The sequence below is a fragment of the Dama dama genome, chromosome 4, assembly GCF_033118175.1.
Source record: "Dama dama isolate Ldn47 chromosome 4, ASM3311817v1, whole genome shotgun sequence".
Classification (NCBI taxonomy): domain Eukaryota; kingdom Metazoa; phylum Chordata; class Mammalia; order Artiodactyla; family Cervidae; genus Dama; species Dama dama.
The window spans coordinates 61,863,584-61,881,958 of NC_083684.1; the positions used below are offsets into that span (position 1 = coordinate 61,863,584).

The 18,375-nt window shown below is 51.5% G+C and overlaps 2 protein-coding genes across 9 annotated transcripts in view; one reads left to right on the top strand and one right to left on the bottom strand.

The window, feature by feature from the left end:
• Positions 1-1,549: 1,549 nt before the first annotated feature.
• Positions 1,550-18,375, bottom strand: part of VRK3 (VRK serine/threonine kinase 3) — a 52,706-nt gene continuing 35,880 nt past the window's right edge. Inside the window, exon 14 of one of the 3 annotated variants that reach the window (XM_061139923.1) lies at positions 1,550-1,584. In XM_061139923.1, coding sequence (XP_060995906.1) covers positions 1,565-1,584 — 20 coding nt within the window. In that variant the 3' untranslated portion in view covers positions 1,550-1,564. Of the gene's footprint in view, positions 1,585-13,102; positions 13,138-15,824; positions 18,128-18,375 lie in introns of those variants that run through there. The other 2 variants (XM_061139924.1, XM_061139920.1) reach the window with 2 other exon arrangements.
• Positions 8,174-15,789, top strand: SIGLEC11 (sialic acid binding Ig like lectin 11). 6 transcript variants are annotated; one of them, XM_061139899.1, is made up of 11 exons: positions 8,174-8,541; positions 8,721-9,012; positions 9,177-9,464; positions 9,663-9,710; positions 11,433-11,690; positions 11,776-12,060; positions 12,299-12,395; positions 12,900-12,966; positions 13,448-13,570; positions 14,401-14,608; positions 14,925-15,059. In XM_061139899.1, the coding sequence occupies exons 1-10, from the start codon at positions 8,329-8,331 to the stop codon at positions 14,566-14,568; spliced, it is 1,839 nt and encodes a 612-aa protein (XP_060995882.1). In that variant the 5' UTR covers positions 8,174-8,328; the 3' UTR covers positions 14,569-14,608; positions 14,925-15,059. The 6 variants fall into 6 exon arrangements, with proteins under 6 accessions (XP_060995882.1, XP_060995887.1, XP_060995884.1 ...); XM_061139904.1 differs by lacking the exon at positions 14,925-15,059 and having other exon boundaries at positions 8,186-8,541; positions 13,491-13,570; positions 14,401-14,601; XM_061139901.1 differs by lacking the exon at positions 14,401-14,608 and having other exon boundaries at positions 8,198-8,541; positions 13,491-13,570; positions 14,925-15,789.

An 18,375-nucleotide genomic window follows, 5' to 3' on the forward strand; every position in this document is an offset into this window, starting at 1 on the left:
GATCTTGGGGTTCCCTCTCGCCCTGAGGGTCGGGTTTACTGGGACTGGAAGCCCTGACCACGAATAGAATTTCCCAAACAGAGGACGGCAGGAGGGCGCAGGCGGTCACAAAGGGATGTGGCCATCCTAAGATACCCCTTATCCGTTCATTCCACAATGTTCATTAAATGCCTCCGTGCACCTCCCACAGCGCATATTCGGTGGGGGAGAACGGACAAGACCTCAAATTCACCATCCTGCCTGTGCAGGGAGGCCTCCTCGCCTAGACTGGTGTGAGACAACCCGGGTGGAGTCCTGCTGGCTTGGAGTCCTTGGGCAGCTTGCACAGCCTCTCTGTGCCTCAGTTTCCTCTGTTCTAAAATGGGCCTAATAACACCTGCTTCATAGGGCTATCATGAATATTAAATGAATTAATATTTGTAAATTACTTTGAAGGATCTGGTATATTTGTTAAATCAATTGCTAAAAATTCCCATTTTACAGAAAAGAAAACAGGATCAGAGTAGGGAAGTGAATCACCAAAGCAATATTTTTTTCTCCTAAGGAGAACTCTTGAGTTGAGCCCAGTGATCCCCAATTCCCAGCCCAGAGGCTTTTCCTTGGCATTGCACTTGGGGTAGAAGTAAACCCCGTTTCCTTGGCACAGTGGCGGGGTGGGGGGCGGTGTGGGTGCTGAAGCCAGTGAAATACTCTAGCAGAGCCAGGGCTCAACAACACAACAGTCAGTGTTGGAATCACGACTGAAACTAGCGTGGGGCCCTGTCTCTGGGTCAGCAGAATAGCCAGACAAGTAAATAACTCATTTTCTTACCATCAGCGACATCCACACTGCAGTATAGATGTACAAGGAGAGGAAAGTGAGCTGGTCAATAAGATTCACAGAGTTGCCTCTTCAGTACTGAATTGTGATGACTATGAAGTAAGGTTGGGCATGGCATTAGCTCGCATTCAGGAGAAGGGGATCTAACAGGGCCAGAAGGTGCAGGCTAATTACATGACCAGGTCCCAAGATAGCTGTATCACCTATACCTGCTGCTCTATGGTCTTGCCCCGAATGTTCAACCATGTTCAAGTTCCGCTTGGAGTTCCCTATGACCATCTTGGGCTTCCCAGGTGGCTCAGTTCAGTTCAGTTGCTGTCGTGTCTGACTCTTTTGAGACCCCATGGACTGCATTACACCAGGCTTCCCTGTCCATCACCAACTCCCGGAGCTTGCTCAAACTCTTGTCCATCAACTTGGTGATGCCATCCAACTATCTCATCCTCTGTCATCCCCTTCTCTTCCTGCCTTCAGTCTTTCCCGGCATCAGGGTATTTTCCAAGGAGTCAGTTTTTTGCATCAGGTGGCCAAAGTATTGGCGTTTCAGCTTCAGCATCAGTCCTTCCAATGAATATTCAGGACTGATGTCCTTTAGGATGGACTGGTTGGATCTCCTTGCAGTCCAAGGGACTCTCAACGGTTTTCTCCAACACCACAGTTCAAAAGCATCAATTCTTCAGTGCTCAGCTTTTTTTATAGTCCAACTCTCACATCCATACATGACTCATACATGACCCAGGTGGCTCAGTGGTAAAGAAATCCACCTGCCAATGCAGGGAAAAAAAAGTTATGGCTACTAAAGAAGAAAGCAGGAAGAGGGATAAATTAGGAGTTTGGAATTAACAGATACAAACTGCTATATATAAAATAGGCAATAAAAAGGGACCTACTGGATATAGCTCAGGACCTACTGTATATAGCACAGGACCTACTGCTCAATATTTTGTAATAACCTATAATGGGAAAGAATCTGAAAAGGAACATATATATGTATATATTTAACTGAATCACTTTGCCGTACACTGGAGACTAACACATTGTAAATCAACTGTACTCCATTTTTTAAAAATCCGTAATGTACAATTTACGATTTTAACCATCTTAAAGTGTGTAATTCAGTGGCATTTGTCACATTAATAATGTGGCACAACCATCACCACTATCTCATTCCAGAACTTTTTCATCCCTTCCCCCACCCCCAAACAGGAACCCTAAACTGGTTAAACAGTCACCCCCAAATCTGCTCTCCCCTCAGCTCCTGGAAACCACTAATCTGCTTTCTGCCCCTATGACTTTGCCCAGTTTGAACACTTCATATAAAGGGAGTCATGCAATAGTTATGTGCAAGAACAGAGCCCTCAAAGGTATCCAGATCCTAATCTTTGGAAACCTGTGGGTGGTCATTTCTGTGGTGGAAAGGACCCTGCTTATATGGTTAAGCATGTTGAGATGGGGTAATTATCGGGGATTCCCTGAGTTGGCCCTAAATGTAACCACAAGGATTTTCCTAAGAGAGAGGTGGAGGGAGATTTGAGCACAGAAGAGAAGGAAGTGTGATGGAAAAGCAGATGAAAGCAGAGTCAGGCAGAGGAAGTGCTATGCCATTGGCTTTGCAGATGGCGGAAGGGGCCCAGGAGGCAGGAAGATGCGTTCTCCCCTGGAGCCTCTCAAGGGAGCAGGGCTTCAATTTCAACTCAAAACAACACAAATACATTCTCTTATGGTTCTGGAGTCCAAAAGTCCAAAGGGAGTCCTCAGGGGGATAGCATCAAGGTGTTGGCAGAGGTCGTTTCTTCCAGAGGATCTTAAGGTGAATCTCTTCCTTGCTTTTTGCAGGTTTGGTGGTGGTCTCACTTGTTTAGTCACTCAGTTAAGTGTGACTCTTTCGCGACCCACTGGACAGCAGTCCCCCAGGCTCCTCTGTCCATGGTACTTCCCAGGGAGACACCAGGGAAGCCCTGAAGGTATCACTACAATCTCTTGTATTACCGTCTACTCCTTTCCCCCTGCTGTGGTCCGAGCTCCCTCTGCCTCTCTCTCATAAACCTGTGATCACAGTGAGGGTCCACCAGGGGAATCTCTCCATCCCAAGATCCTGAACGTGATCACCGCTGCCAAGGCCTTTTGTCCTGCAAGGTAACATAGTCACAGGTTCCAGGGATTAAGACGGGGACATCTCTGGGGGGCGATCTTCAGCTGGTCAGAGACACTGTCTTTTAGAATCCTCCACCTGGGATGGGATTTAAGAAGTGGCCAACTCGGACGGCGTTTATACTTTTCAGGCAAAGAAACAATCAATCTGTGAGGAATTGACAGGATAAAGAGGCATTGGGGGCCCAGTTAGTGAGACTCTAAAGAGAATTTAGTCTTGTGACTGGAAATTAAAGCAGTAACCCAAGGTTTCCCAAGGTTGGTTTGGGCTTCCCTGGTGGCTCAGATGGTCAAGAATCAGCCTGCAATGTGGGAGACCTGGGTTTGATCCTGGGGTTGGGAAGATCCCCTGGAGGAGGGCATGGCAACCCACTGCAGTATTTTTGCCTGGAGAATCCCATGGACAGAGCAGCCTGGCGGGCTGCGGTCTGTGGGGTCGCAGAGAGTTGGACACGTCTGTGACGAAGCACAGGAAGCTTTCTTTATTCAGGGTTCTCGGCTTGATTCCCTATGTCTGCTGATAAGGGCGTCCTCCTTCCAGGTGTGGGGAGGGTACCTTTCACAGGAGAGATTTATTTCCTGCTTTCAGGGAGAAAGAAAGGGGGGTCAGAGTGTCTTATGTTTGCCACTTTTTTCTTCTTTTTTAAAAAACATTTATTTTGGGGCTGCGTCAGGTCTTAGCTGCACGGGCTTCTCCCTAGCTGAGGCTTGTGGGTTTAGTTAGGCCGTGGCATGTGGGATCTTAGCTCCCCGACCAGGGATCGAACCCACGTCCCCTGCACTAGAAGATGGATTCTTAACCCCTGGACCACCAGGGAAGTCCTGAAGCATATTTTGAGATGGCCCGTCCTGGGCCCCAAACACACTTGCAGACACGTGCAAGAGCTTACAGACACACACATCTGGGGTATACTCTCCACCCTACTATTTCTCCTGAGATGGGTAGAACCCTATATCCAGGCAGCCAGACCTAGTTTTCAGGCCAAGGAGACCCAGAGGCAATGACATCTCCCGCAGCAGAGAAAGAAGAGAGTTCCTGACTTGGAGTGACACCTGGGTCCTGAGCACTCACTAAGTGCCCAGGCCCTGTGGCCCTGGGTTTCCCTGGAATCCTGCCAGCAGCTGACCTCCCCACTCCCAGTCTTTCTGGCCATCTATTGGACAAGCAATGAACAGTCTACTTGATTTGAAAGAAGGGAAGTGTTCTGGGCCCATTTTACAAGTCAGCAGAAATTGGAAAACTGACTCAAAATAAGAAAGCAGAGACAGAGGTCCTGGTGCTCCTTCTCCTGAGAGCCTGTCCCCCGAGGGCTGCTCTCCATGGCCCCCAGCCCGGGGAGCAGATGACACAGTAGCAACGGCAAGAGGAGGGACACACAGCTTGGTACCAGCGGGGACCATTCAGTTAAAAGTGATGTCGCCTCCTGTTTGAGAAACCACGCAATAGGGAAGTAAAGTGAGGAACTGGTTATAGATGAAAAGGAACTGCGCGTTTCTCTGTGCATTTCCCCTGTTTCCTTCTATGTATTTGTAATAAACTCAGCAGTTTTCCTGGTCAGCAACTTTCCATCCTACACAAGCTCTGGGCTCTGTGAGAGCTGACAACTGTGGGGTGGGGTGCAGGGGTGTGCCCGAGATTGTGAGTTCTGCTCCCCAGGTTGGACAGACCCTCACAGGTGGCCACTGTCGCCCCCACTTAGGGAAACCATGGCTTTTTGCACCACACTCTGAGGAGGGAAACAGACTGTTCTGGGGATCCCCCCAAACCACTCTGAAGTTTGATGAGTCACTGGAAGGACTTAAAAGAATTCAGAGAAATTGTCATACTGATGGTTTGTTACAACAGAGGGATACAGATTAAAATTTGCATACCCGGGAATCCCCTAGTGGTCCAGTGTTTAGGACTTTGCACGTTCATTGCCCAGGCTCCGATTTTGATTCCTGGTGGAGGAACTATGATCTTGCAAGCCATGTGGTGCAGCCAAAGGGAAAAATAGAGTAGAATGTTGTTGTTGTTGTTGTTTAGTCACTAAGTCCTGTCTGCCTCTTTTTGTGACCCCCACCCCCCCATGGACTGTAGCCCGCCAGGCTCCTCTGTTCATGGGATTTCCCAGGCAAGAGTACTGAAGTGGATTGCCATTTCCTTCTCCAGGGGATCTTCCCAACCCAGGGATAGAAGCCAGTACCCTGCATTGGCAGGTGGATTATTTACCACTGAGCCACCTGGGAAGCCCATAGAATAGAAGAGAACAGAAAATAGAATAGAATAGAATCCGCAAAGGAAAAATTGCCCAAGGCAGTATTAAGGGGAGACCGGGCACACACTTCCGGTGGGCTCTTCCACTGTGGACAGTGCTTGACTTTCCCAGTGCCATGGCCTGAATCGTGTCTCCTCTGGTTCATATGTTGAAGCCCTAACTCCCACACGTGACTATAGTTGGAGAGGAAGACAAGGGAGCAAGGTTACTGAGGTCCTACGGGTGGGATCCTTGTACAACAGGATTAGTGTCCTTATAGGAAGAGACATGAGCATTCTCTCTCTCTGTCTCTGCCATGTGAGGGGACAGGGAGGAGGCAGTCATCTCCCACTCAGGAAGCAGGCCCTTGCTAGGTACCTTGGTCTTCATCTTGGACTTCTGGCCTCCAGGACTGTGAGATAGTACATTTCTGGTTTCTCTCATTTCCCCCATTTATGTTGTACAAGCCGCCCAGAGTGTGGTATATTGTGCCTGGTGTGATTAGTCACTCAGTCGTGTCTGACGCTTTGCGACCCCGTGGACTGCAGCCCACCAGGCTCCTCTGTCCATGGGATTCTCCAGGCAAAAATCCTGGAGTGGGTTGCCATGTCCTCCTCCAGGGGCTCCTTCCAACTCAGGGATTGAACCCAGGTCTCCTGTATTGCAGGCAGATTCTTCACTGTCTGAGCCCCCAGGGAAGCCCAAGAATACTGGAGTGGGTAGCCTATCCCTTGTCCGGGGGATCTTCCCAACCCAGGAATTGAACCAGGTTCTTCTGCATTGCAGGCAGATTCTTTCAGCTGAGTGGTATGTTACGGCAACTCAAAGCGACCAATACACCCAGCGACGACGTGTGATAACACAGATGCAGCATAGACCTTGGAGTCCAGTGTTTTTACTGGGGGCCTGTTATAGGTTTGTGTCCCCCAGAACAAAAGATGTTCAAGTCCCAACCTCCAGTCCCTGTGAATGGGACCTTATTTGGAAACAAGGTCTTTGCATGTGATCAAGTTAGGTGAAGTCATGGGGGGGCGGCTGGACCCTAATCTAATACGAGGGCTTCCCAGGTGGTGCTAGTGGTAAAGAACTCACCTGCCAATGCAGGAGACGTAAGAGATTCCGGTTTGATCGGGGAGATCCCCTGGAGGAGGGCATGGCAACCCACTCCAATATTCTTCCCTGGAGACTCCCCACAGACAGAGGAGCCTGCTGGGCTACAGTCCACAGGGTCGCAAAGAATCAGACACGACTGAAGTGACTTAGCACAAATGCATGCAATCCAACATGATTGGTAGGTATTCTTATTTAAAAAAAAAAAAAAAAAAAGGAAATGTGGACACCGAGACACGCGTGCCAAGGGCTTAGCATTCCCTCCCAGTTGCTGGGCAAAGCCCACACCTCTCTTTGGATGAGGTTAATTCTCTCTCTTTTTTTTTTCTGGTTGTCTTAGTTCCCAGTCCAGGGATTAAACCCAAACCCCCTGCAGTGGAAGCATGGAGTCTTAACCTCTGGACTGCCAGGGAAATCCTGAGGTTAATTCTTGACTACATGCATTGCCAGTCACTTGGGGAGCTGGGTTGGATGCCAGCAGAGTGGCCTTAGATACGCGTCCTTCATTGCTATTTTGTTCTGACCTTCAGGAGAGGGATGAACGCTTATCAACTCAGCCTCTGGGCAGTGCTGACCACGCTCTCCTGTTACGGCGGGTCTCAGTCTGGAAGCTTCTCACCGGAGATGCCTAAATCTTTTGCAGGCCCCTGAGCAAAATGAAAATGTGCGGCCCCTTTGACAAAAAAAAACAAAAAGTAGGAAAAACCTTTTTCCTTTTTTTCTTAACATTAAAAAAAAAAAAAAATTGACGTGGGATTTCCCTGGCAGTCCAGTGGTTAAGACACAGAGCTTCCACTGCAGGGGGCACAGGTTCAATCCCTGGTCAGGGAACTAAGATCCCACAAGCCATGCAGTGTGGCCAAATTAAAAAAAAAAAAATCGTTGTAAAATGTCCATCACGTAAAATTTACCATTTTAACCATTTTAGAGTATACAATTCCGTGACATAAAGTACTCTTACAATGGTGTGCCACCCTCCGCACCATCTGATGCCAGAACTTTTACATCTCTCCCAAAGGACACCCCTACCCATCGACAGTCACAGCCACAGCCCCAGGCAACCAGTAGTCTACTTTAAAATATAGGCCCCTTCCGAGCATGTGGCCCTGTGCAAATATATATATGTTATAATAAATAATAATAATAAATTACAATGTATATATATTAATGTATTTATCTGGCTGAGCCAGTTCTGAGTTCTTTGATCTTCATTGCGGCATGCCAACTCTTAATTGCAGCACGTGGGACCTAGTTCCCCAACCAGACTATGGATTGAACCCCTTGCAGTGGGAGCCCAGAGTCTTAGCCATTGAACCACCTCGGAAGTCCCTCTTCACAGTGTTTTTAATTTACTAGCTAATGTCCAATTCCCCAGGTTTGACTGGGGGTTGGGGGGGCGGTGAGCAGTGTAGACTCTCACAGGCTCTCAAAGCAGCATATTCCAGACTCTCTCTATGCCCAAGGAGGAGGATGGAGGTGGGACGGGGGGCTGAGAACCTGTCCCTTGCTCTAGGCTGTCCCTGGGTCAGCCTGGTGTGATCCAAGCTTCCAGTTCCCCAGGTGTGTGCTCCTTATTCCATGAGATTTCACTTACAGAACACAAAGTCCAAGATCAAAATTATTAGGAATTTCAAGATGACCACCTTAGAGCATCAAACCTCAATCAGGAAGCCCTTCGGAGCATGGGGCCCTGGGTAAATATTTCACTTCTTACTGTGGAACTGGAGGCCTTGTGTGGACACAGACATGTCCCCAGGACAGGTGGGGAGGTTGTGTCCTTTGGGGATCCTGGGTTTGGGGTCACACAAACAGGGAGGCAGGATTTGTGAGGTCTTGCCTTCCTCTGCCCTCAACTTCTTCATGGAGTCGACATTTGCCTGGCAAATGAATGAATGACTGAATCCCTGCCTCTGGAGCCCTCCCCACCCATTTCCCTTGAGAGCCCCACTAGCCCGAGGCTGACCCGGGGTGGCTGCGTCCTGCATTAGACCTGTCCTGCAACGTCCAAGCATGAAAGGAGAAGTCAGAAGAGATGTTTTCCAGACATCGGCAGCTCTGAGCTTCCTCTTTCGCTCATTTGTGAATGGTCACATTCCCCTTCCTGTTGGAGCTTCCTTCACGGACAGACAGGCAGGTCCAGAAACTGGATGGCCCTGGGAACTCCTGGCCCCTCGGACATGGAGAGGCTGTTGCTGCTGCTGCTGCTGCCCCTGCTGTGGGCGGGTGAGTGGGCCTTGGGGAGAGCGGGTCCCAGGCTGGGGCTGGGGCTGGGGCTGGGGCTGGGGCTGGAGCTGAGCCTCTGTGTTCCCCCAGGGCCCCTGCAGAAGGAGTCACCATACCAGCTGCAAGTGCAGGGGTCGGTGACGGTGCAGGAGGGTCTGTGCATCTTCGTGCCCTGTAAGGTCTCCTACCCCCGGCTTGACTGGACCGACTCCACACGTGTTTACGGGGCATGGTTCCGGAAAGAGGATAGACTCCAAGAGGACGTTCTTATGGCCACAGACAACTCAACCCGGGGTGGAAAGAAGAAGAGAAATATCCCATTACACCTCCTCGGGGACCCCAGGGCCAACAACTGCTCCCTGGGCATCGTAGACGCCCGCAAGAGGGACAGTGGAAACTATTATTTTCAACTGGGAAGAGAAGCTGCAGAACACAGTTACAAGAATAACCAGCTCACTGTGAATGTGGTCGGTACGGAAGGGTCCCCAGGAGCAGAGGTCAGGGAGGGTGGGAAGGATGGACCCCGTGGCCCTCCATCTCTGAGGGAGGTGGGGGACAGTGGCCCACAGTCAGATCAGGGTGGGCACACACAGGGGTCCCCCTTGGGGTCTGGCCTCTCCGTCTCTCCTCTCCAGCGCTAACATGGACTCCCGATGTCCACATCAAGGAGCCCCTGGAGTCTGGCTCCAGCAGCCGCCTCAAATGCTCCCTGCCTGAGACCTGTGACTGGGCCACGCCTCCCACCATCTCCTGGACCGGGGATGCCCTCAGACCCCCAGGACTGGACTCCAAGGAGGCCTATAACTCCCCGGAGATCCTGCTCACCCCCCGCCCACAGGATCACGGCACGAGCCTCACCTGTCGGGTGACCTTCCGCAGGGCTTCTGTGAGCGCAGAGAGGACTGTCACGCTCAACGTGTCCTGTGAGCACTGGGCCAGGCCCGCGGGGTGCCTGCGGGGCTGGGAATGGGCGCTGGTGACCCCAGGCCAGGGGCTGAGGGGGCCCTGTTCCACTTTGCTTCCGGTTCTGTGCCTCCGGGAAGTGTGGGGGGCCCTGGGAAGGGAGCCGGGGCAGGGGCAGCTCTGACTCCCTTCCTCACCGCGGCGTCTCTGCCCCCCAGATCCCCCCCAGAAGCTGACCATCAGCGTCTCCGGAGGAATTGGCACAGGTAGGAAGGGAGGGCCGTGGAGCATGGCAGGGATCGCAGAGATGGGAGAGCTCCCGTTCATTCCGGATACACACAGATGAACCTCAGAAACATCACCTTAATGGGAAGAAGCCGGATGTTTACACGCCACGTCCGGGAGACATAAATCTATAGAGACAGTCGTGGTTGCTTAGGGCTGGGATAATGGAAGGACTGGGGGAGATGGCTGAGGGGTGCGGAGTGTTTCAGAGGGGGTCGTGAAAATGTTCTAAAATTGACTGTAGTGATGGTTATCGTGTGACTTTCAAGTGGTATGTAAATGGAGTTATATGGTTTGTGAATTATATCTCAATAAAGCTACTTCATGTACGCGCTGCAATACATGAACCATGAACTTCCAGATGTTCAAGCTGGTTTTAGAAAAGGCAGAGGAACCAGAGATCAAATTGCCAACATCCGCTGGATCATCGAAAAACCAAGAGAGTTCCAGAAAAACATCTATTTTTGCTTTATTGACTATGCCAAAGCCTTTGGCTGTGTGAGTCACAATAAACTGTGGAAAATTCTGAAAGAGATGGGAATACCAGACCACCTGACCTGCCTCTTGAGAAATCTGTAGGCAGGTCAGGAAGCAACAGTTAGAACTGGACATGGAACAACAGACTGGTTCCAAACTGGGAAAGGAGTACGTCAAGGCTGTATATTGTCACACTGCTTATTTAACTTAAACACAGACTACATCATAAGAAACGCTGGGCTGGAAGAAGCACAAGCTGGAATCAAGATTGCCGGGAGAAATATCAATAATCTCAGATATGCAGATGACACCACCCTTATGGCAGAAAGTGAAGAAGAACTAAAGAGCCTCTTGATGAAAGAGGAGAGTGAAAAAGTTGGCTTAAAGCTCAACATTCAAAAAATGAAGATCATGGCATCTGGTCCCATCACTTCATGGCAAATAGATGGAGAAACAGTGGAAACAGTGACAGACTTTATTTTTTTGGGCTCCAAAATCACTGCAGATGGTGATTGCAGCCATGAAATTAAAAGACACTTACTCCTTGGAAGAAAAGTTATGACCAACCTAGATAGCATATTAAAAAGCAGAGACATTACTTTGCCAACAAAGGTCTGTCTGGTCAGGGCTATGGTTTTTCCAGTGGTCATGTATGGATGTGAGAGTTGGACTGTGAAGAAAGCTGAGCACCGAAAAATTGATGCTTTTGAACTGTGGTGTTGGAGAAGACTCTTGAGAGTCCCTTGAACTGCAAGGAGATCCAACCAGTCCATCCCAAAGATCAGTCCTGGGTGTTCATTGGAAGGACTCATGCTGAAGCTGAAACTCCAATACTTTGGCCACCTCATGCGAAGAGTTGACTCATTGGAAAAGACCCTGATGCTGGGAGGGATTGGGGGCAGGAGGAGAAGGGGACGACAGAGGATGAGATGGCTGCACGGTATCACCGACTCGATGGACATGAGTTTGGGTAGACTCTGGGAGCTGGTGATGGACAGGGAGGCCTGGCGTGGGGGGTCGCAAAGAGTCAGACATGACTGAGCGACTCAACTGAACTGAAAGCTGCTTAAAAAGCTACTTGTGGGATCTCTTCGCAACTTGAAAAAAATAAATAGGATAGAGAAATAGAAAACAGGGCTTCAGAGTCTGGGCTCAGCTCTCTCTCTGTCTCCTTCGGTCTGTCTGTCTCCCTCTCTCTGAGTGTGCCTCTGTTTCTCTCTCTCCAGAGCTGGAACACCTGCGGAATGGCTCATCTCTTCCTGTTGTGGAGGGAGACTCTCTGCGCCTGGTCTGTGACACCGACAGCAACCCCCCGGCCTCACTGAGCTGGTCCCGGGGGAGCCGGACCCTGAGCCCCTCACATCCCTCGAGCCCTGGGGTCCTGTCCCTGCGACGAGTGGAGTCGGGCCACGACGGCGAGCTCACCTGCCGAGCTCAGCACCCTCAGGGCTCCTTGTGGGTCTCCCTGCATCTCTCTGTGCAGAGTGAGCTGGGGGTGGGGTGGGACCGGACAGGACACGCGGGCGCAGGGAGGGGACAGACACCACTGACTCTGCTCCCTCTCCGCAGCCCGCCCGCAGCTGCTGGGCCCCTCCTGCTCCCAGGAGGACGAGGGTCTGCGCTGTAGCTGCTCCTCCCGAGCCCGGCCGGCCCCCTCCCTGCACTGGCGGATCGGGGAGGGGCTGCTGGTGGGGGAGCTCAGCAACGCCTCCTTTGAGGTCAGCTCCAACTCCGCCGGGCCCTGGGCCAACAGTTCCCTGAGCCTCCGAAAGGGGCTCAGCTCCGGCCTCAGCCTCAGCTGCGAGGCCCTGAACGTCCACGGGGCCCGGAGCGGGTCTGTCCTGCTGCTGCCAGGTCAGGGGTCTGTTGTGGGGGGAGAGGTTTAGAGGGGACGGGAGTCATCCTAGAGAAGATGATGTTTGGCGGGGAGAGGGGCCTGGGTGGGAGGGTTGAGAGGCAGGGGTTGGGGCAGAGAACTGTCCTTCGGCTGGCTGGGGGCTGAAGGGCAGGAGAGCTCAAACTCTATGGGAGGAGGGGGCACGTGAGTCCTGGGGCTTGGACGGGAGTCACCCTCAATCTTGCTCATCTGCAGGGAAGCCCAGGCTTGGAGGAGAATTTGTTCTGGGGGCCATCGGGGGAGCTGGCGCCGCTGGCCTGCTCAGTCTCTGTTCCTGCCTCATCTGCTTCACGTGAGTGTCGTCTCTTGGGGGATGGCGAGTGCAGGGTGGGGAAGGGGACGGAGCCTTGGAATCCCTGGAGGAGCCCCTCTGGAGGAATCTTCACAGTATGGAGCTTTGGAGAAGCGGGTCATGGGGCAGGGAATCAGAGCAGGGTCTGTCCCCACCGTGCACCCCAGCCATCGGCGAAGGACGCCTGTTGTCACTATGAAGGTCCTGAGACGAGGTGCGTGCCCTGCCTCTTGGCCTTGGTCTGCCCTTCCAGCCTGTCCCTCTCTTAAGTTTTCCTATCTTTTGGCTGCTCCACGAAGCACGTGGGATCTTAGTTCCCCGACCAGGAATCGAGCCAGCAGTGGAAGTGCCGAGTCTCAACCACTGGCCACTGGCCTGCCAGGGGAAGTCCCAGCCCCTTCTAGCCTCAAGTGGGGATGGGGAGGGGGTTGGAATGGGGGCAATGGCCGCCCTGCAAGCTCTGAGCCAGCTGGGCTGCTGAGAGGTCCTGGCTTCCCCTCTCAGACTGAAGACCTGCAGGAAGGCAGCCCGTGAGAAGGATGAACCCTGCACACTGGGTCCCACCTCCCAGGTGAGTGGTGAGGTCCCTCAGGGTCCCAGCTGGCTGACTCCCCACCTGGCTGACTGCCGTGGCCGCAGTCCTCGTGATAACTCAGATGCTCATCACGACCCACACAGGCTTTTCCTCTTGGGTCCCATCAGCATGGTGCTTCCCAGGTGGCTCAGCTGGTAAACAATTCACCTGCCAATGCAGGACACATGGGTTCTATCCCTGGGTTGGGAAGATCCCCTGGAGGAGGAAATGGCAACCCACTCTAGTATTCTTGCCTGGGGAAAGTACCTTGGACAGAGGAGCCTGGTAGGACACAGTCCACGGGGTCGCAAAGAGTCAGACACGGCTTGGCAACTAAAACAACCCATCAACACAGCCACTCAGCCCAACGACCTGGGAGCCCCTCCCTTTTGCCCTCTGTCTCCTCTGGACCACTAATCCCTCTTACTGATTGTATTTACTTCCAACTGGGCCCTCCTCCTTTCTCTCTGGACCCCAGACCCACTTTCCCCCCACTTCCTACCTCGCCTCCCCCAAGACAGGATGCTGCAAGGATCTCCCCAAAACAACTACTATGTACTACCTACAAAATCAAGTTCAGGGGCCCCCAAGATACCAGCAGGTAAGTTCTGAGACAAACTTATCAGGCAAGACATTTCAAGGGCTTAGAGGTTCCCTCCCAGGTGCTGGAGTGAAAGGTCAAATTTTCTTCAGGCAAGGTTAACTCTTTCTGGCATAAGATCTTTCGATTATAATACTCATAATGGGGGCTTCCCTGGTGGTCCAGTGGTTAAGGCTCCATGCTCCCAATGAAGGGAACTAGATCCCACATGCTGCGGCTAAGAGTTGGCATGCTGTAACTAAGACCCAGTGAAGCCAAATAAATAGATAGACATTACCAAAAAACAAGCAAACGAAAAGGCTTATGCTGCAGTTTGGGGGTTGTGTCTGCCTGACTCTGTAATGATGCGTGGTCCCTGAGGTGAGCTCAGGCCTAAGCAAATCCCTGACCTTCTTATGCCATCCATCCCATTCCAGTCCTATTAGATAGTAATATAACTGACTACAGCTTGAATGTCTGCTCCCCCCACTGCAACCGTGAGGTCGGGGGTGGCATCTTCTTTGTTCCTCACTGAATATCCAGTGCCTGGCACCAGGGGAGCAGGTCCATAAGGCAGCACTGGAGTCAGAAGGACCTAGAATAAATCTTGGCCTTACCAATGATTAAACGTCGGGCTTGGGGACATTTACTTAGTTTCAATTTCTCCACCTGATATGTGTGCACTTAATCGCTCAGTAGTGTCCAACTCTTTGCGACCCCATGGACTGCAGCCCACAGGCTCCTCTGTCCATGGGGATTCTCCAGGCTAGAGTACTGGAGTGGGTTGCCATGCCCTCCCTCCAGGGGATCTTCCCAACCCAGGGATCGAACCCAGATCTCCCTCATTGCAGGTGGATTCTTTATCGTCCGAGCCAGCAGGGAAGTTTATCGACACAGCCCCTATTTATCTCCACCTGACAAGTGAGGATAACAGTGTCTCCCAAGTAGACTGTTGTGAGGAATCTAGGAGACTGGCAACTGATTACCAAGTGCCAGGCATTAATACTCTCAAGCATTGAATGAATGAATGGGGGCCCAGCCAATGTTTGGAATGAACAGGTGAAAAGACTGAACGTTCAGTTTCCAGGTTCACTTGTGGGCCCTTCTTGCTCTCTCCCAGCTCTTTATCCCTTTTTAAAATTTTTCAATCGTTTATTTTCATGTGGCTGTGTCAGGCCTCAGTTTCGGCGTGCACATCTTTGATCTTCTGTGCGACGTGTGGGATGTTTAGTCATGGCTCGTGGGATCTTAGTTCCCTGATCAGGGCCCCCTGCACTGAGTGGGCGGAGTCTTAGCCCCTGGCCCACCAGGGAAGTCCCCAGACCCTGTTATCCTAATATGACGCCCTTCTTTCCCCTCCACGCCCCCACACCAGGATGAGTGTCCTCCAGGCAGCCCCCTGGCCTACCTGCCCCCAGCGGCGGCCGCCCCCCTCTCAGGGGAGGAACAGGAGCTTCATTACACCTCCCTCAGTTTCCTCGAGCTGAGACCCTGGGAGCCTCGGGACCAGGCCACCACCAGCACCACCGAATATGCAGAGATCAAGATCCTTAAATGACAACCCTGCCTCCCGCAACCTTCTGCAACCTCTGGCTGGGGGACCCAGGGCTTCTCAGGGAAGAGACACATCAGGGATGATGCCTGAGAGAACAGTTTTCCATGTACATGGGCTACCAACTAGCGTATGCAAGTCCCGCTGGTGGGGTGATGGGCGGAACTGGGCTCACGTCTCAGACCCGTCACCAAACACGCGTCTGAGTTTGAACACATCACCTTCCTTCTCAGCCTCCTACTCTGTAAAATGGATATCACAAACCTAACTCACAGGGTTGTTGTGGGCATCAAGGCAGTAATTAACATATAGTGTCCAACGGGGGTGAATGTGCAAAGGGCATCGCACCCAAGGTCAAACCTCTTCCCTGGGCAACCTGCTGGGATAAGGGTCTGGCATGCTGGGCCAAATGGGGACCACTCTGCAGGGCTATCTAGCTCCAGAGGTGCCTCCCCCCACTCCCAAGGCTGAGCAGAGGTTGTCATTAGGCAGGATCACATCCCTAGGCTCCATGTAGCCCACCCCTTCCTTCCCTTCCACTCACACTCACCCCTGGGGCACTTCCTATGAACACACTGCAAACTGGTCTTTCTCTGAGCCTGCTTCCTGGAAACCCAACTTGTCTATTTTCTCGGACACAAAAATCATTCACTGATTATCTGAAATAAATGACAAGGGTTCTTTTTAATTCTGTGTCCTTGATATTTTGGTTCTTAAAGAGTTTCTTTTTTTTTTTTCAGAATCTGCTTATAAAATTCCTTGCAGTTCCATTCTGTGTCTATTTACATTAATATAGTTTTTACAAGAGTCACAGCCAACTGCTTTTGTTCTTTTTCCCACTGAGCGTCCATTTAACTTTTTCCATTGTTTCCATTCATGAGGGAACACGCCCAACAGTAGCATTATGAGCCAAGATAGGAATATGTTTTAGCATAAAGTTAATAATTTCAGGCTGTAACTGCTCTACAAACTAGAGGTGCTGAAGGACGCAATTCCATCTTTCATGGCACATTTTGCCTTGCCATTTTTCAGGATTAGGTTGCATCTCTTGATCAATGACCTTTAGAAATGGTGTCCAGAATTCCCTGGTGGTCCCGTGGTTAAGAATGTGCCTGCCAACGCAGAGGATACAGGTTTGATCGCTGCTCTGAGAACTAAGATCATTAATGCCGAGGACATCCTCCTCTTCTTTCAGAGGCTGGGATGATCTGTCAAAACCTGGGCTCTGGAGACAGGTAAAGGCTGCCTCAGGGACAGGGAGGGAGACTGTCCACTGTCCACACTCTTGCTGCTCTGCCTGGATGTGGGCTTCTCCTGTTGTCTGAGCAGCGCTGGTCCTGCTGGCTTGGCTTGCTCAGAGAGGGGAGGGGAGGACCGGGGTGGGGAGGGGAGCTGGACCTTGGCCAAGTGCACCGAGGGCGGGAGGGTGGTGGTGGTGGGGGGCGCAGGCGTCGACTGTGACCATCCCTCCTGCCTGATCTGGGATCCCCAAGGGTGGCTGACGTCCCTCTTCTCTTGTGGACTCAAGAACACAGAGGGGCTGCCAGTGGGAGATTTTCTGATGGGCTTTTTCACTCATTGAGGAATACCTCCTTCTGCAAAGGGTTATACACCCTTCCTTTCAACCAGGAAATGGTCATCAGTCCGCTCATTCTTCCTTCCTCTCCAGAGAAAGGAGAGAATCAAGGCTTCTCTGAGCAGTTTATCCCCCCTTCCAGCCTCTGAGTCTTCCCATCCCAAAGCAGGGCGCACAATTTAAAATATCCAAAGTGAAATTCAAGGAGGCATGTTTATCTCCTCCTCCATTTTTCTTTTTATTTGAAGCTCCTCCTCCTCCTTGATTCTTCTCAGTCTAATTATTTGCCACATGCTGCTGGCCAGCCCGCCTCTGACATCTCTCCCCAGGCTCTCTCTTTCTCTGTCCTGTGGCCTCCTCCCTGGTCTGTGTCCAGGCTCCCCCCAAAGGTGCCCTCCAGTCTGGAGGACCCTCATTCTCCATCACAGCCCGTGCTTTGTCTTCAGAGTGCCGACCACAGCCCCAAGTCATGTCCTTTCGCTTGACTGTAGGCTCCATCAGCTCAAGGACCTTGGTGCCTAGGTCTGGTTCGTCAGGATCCTCTGGGCAGCATGATGGGTGTCGTATAGTATGAACTCAAGACATGTCTGCTGAATGTTTGTTGAATAAGAGGAAGGGTGAATGTGCAGAAGAGAAGGGTAAGTGGATGAGAGAATGACTGGTAAATGAGTAGACGGATAAAAGGGTGAATGGATGGAGGGATGGATGGACAAGTATATGGATGGGTGCATGGATAGACAGATGATGGATGGTAAGTGAAAGAATGGATGAATGAGTGTCTGCTCAAAAATGTGGACAGATCTATGGAAGAGTGGAGGGAACTCCCTGGTGGTCCAGTGGTTAAGAATCTGCCTTCCAATGCAGGGGATGTGGGTTCAATCCGTGATCAGGGAACTAAGATCCCACATGCTCTGGGGCAACTAAGCCCTCTCACAGCAACTAAGATCCGACACAGCCAGATAAATAAATATTTTACAAAAAGAAAGAGTGGATGGTTGGATGAAACACTGAAGAGACGGATGGATGGATGGGGGAAAAAATGAGCTAAATTTTTCCAAAAGGGACTTCTTTTGCAGACAGTCGACTCTCCAAGTGCCAATGAAACCATTTATTGTCAAAGCGTAGTGGTGCCAATGGCAGCGTCCCCACTGACGGGACCAGCCCAACCCCCATCTGTGACCGGGGGTCTTCTCCACCCGAAGCCTCAGGGGCTGGCGGGAGACAACAGCTGAAGGGAGGGACAGTCGAAAGGAGGGAGTTCACAGTATTTGGGGCCTAACTTCCAAGTTCCCTGAGGCTGATCTAGACCGATGATGAGCAGTTTCACCTGAAGAAGCGGCAGGAATGCACATTTGAGGGATCTTTCGAGAAGCTTATCTGTGATTCTACAGCAGGCCTTGACTCACATAGCTCCTTTTTTTTTCCTATTTCAAACCCCAGGCTGAAAGTTCTAGAAGACAATAAAAATGGCTGTCAGTGTCATTCATTCAAAGGGTACTCTTTAAGCCCCTACTGTGTGATAGCAGTTTCCCATCAATACTTTTCTAGGGATGGGCCACACCACCACAAACAAGAGGACCAGGGAGGCTCTGCTGGGCTTATAATCTGGAGGAGAGTTGTGGAGACACGACAGATTAAACACACGCTTCCCCCCACGAGGGGACAGGGGGTGTGCAGAAAACGGGAGACACGATAAGG

Coding starts and splice junctions, on each gene's coding strand:
- SIGLEC11 (XM_061139898.1), top strand. CDS start 8,329: ATGAAAGGAGAAGTCAGAAGAGATGTTTTCCAGACATCGGCAGCTCTG. Junction 8,542..8,720: donor GCTGCCCCTGCTGTGGGCGG/GTGAGTGGGCCT, acceptor GTGCCCTGTAAG/GTCTCCTACCCCCGGCTTGA. Junction 9,465..9,662: donor TGTCACGCTCAACGTGTCCT/GTGAGCACTGGG, acceptor TCTGCCCCCCAG/ATCCCCCCCAGAAGCTGACC.